The 754-nt window shown below is 42.6% G+C and overlaps 1 protein-coding gene across 1 annotated transcript in view; it reads right to left on the bottom strand.

Annotated features, from left to right (window-relative positions):
* The window catches only part of atp1a2a (ATPase Na+/K+ transporting subunit alpha 2a), a 31,777-nt gene that overhangs the window by 20,510 nt on the left and 10,513 nt on the right, over positions 1-754 (bottom strand). Inside the window, exon 8 of the mRNA XM_035670358.1 lies at positions 1-212. This exon is cut by the window's left edge and continues 28 nt beyond it. Coding sequence (XP_035526251.1) covers positions 1-212 — 212 coding nt within the window. The remainder of the gene's footprint in view (positions 213-754) is intronic.

Raw genomic sequence — 754 nt, 5'->3', positions numbered from 1 at the left:
GATGACGGCCTCCAGCCAGGTGTAGCCCAGGATGAGTGACAGGATAAAGAAGCTCATGCCAAGGAAGACAGCCACACCTGTGATGATGTGGATGAAATGTTCGAGCTCTATGTTGATGGGCGTACGGCGGACTTGAAGCTCTGATGCCAGCGTTGCAATGCGACCCATCACTGTTCGGTCACCAGTGCCTATCACGATGCCATGGGCGGTACCTGAGAGGGATGACCATTAGTCTCTCTGGACAAGGGCATCAGTTGCACCATGCATTTTTATATTTTACCAACCATCAGTTCATTCCACTGGGTAGTCAAGTACATGTTCTTATGCTTTAGTGCAAGGTGTGTTTTTCAGAGTAATATGCAAAGAGAAAAATGACTGTCAACAGTGTGTGAGACACAGTAGGAGTTGAGAGCTCTGATGTGTAAACAGGAAGGAGGGCTGGTAGGGAGGTGATGGCTGAATGAAGAGTGGTGATGGATTGAGGTGAATTACAGGTGTTGACCAGTGATTGATGGTTGGTTGGACTGAACAAATGCTGGACAAAGTGAGAGAAATGAATCCCTCAGATGATTATCCAGAGTAACCAGGACTTTGTTTCTAGAAAGAAAATGTTTCTACTGATTTTTTTTAAATTCTAAAAAAGTCTCTGCATGCACAACAATATAAAACACCTCCAGGGGTGGAATATATACATTTTTGTAATTTGTGAGAATCAATCCTTTATTTACTGTATGTTAAAATGATTTATATATAT

Source organism: Morone saxatilis, unplaced genomic scaffold (genome assembly GCF_004916995.1).
Source record: "Morone saxatilis isolate NCDOM2014 unplaced genomic scaffold, NCSU_SB_2.0 Contig23, whole genome shotgun sequence".
Lineage (NCBI taxonomy): Eukaryota > Metazoa > Chordata > Actinopteri > Moronidae > Morone > Morone saxatilis.
Note: the sequence above shows the minus strand (reverse complement) of the source record. Positions and strands in the feature narration are given on the sequence as shown.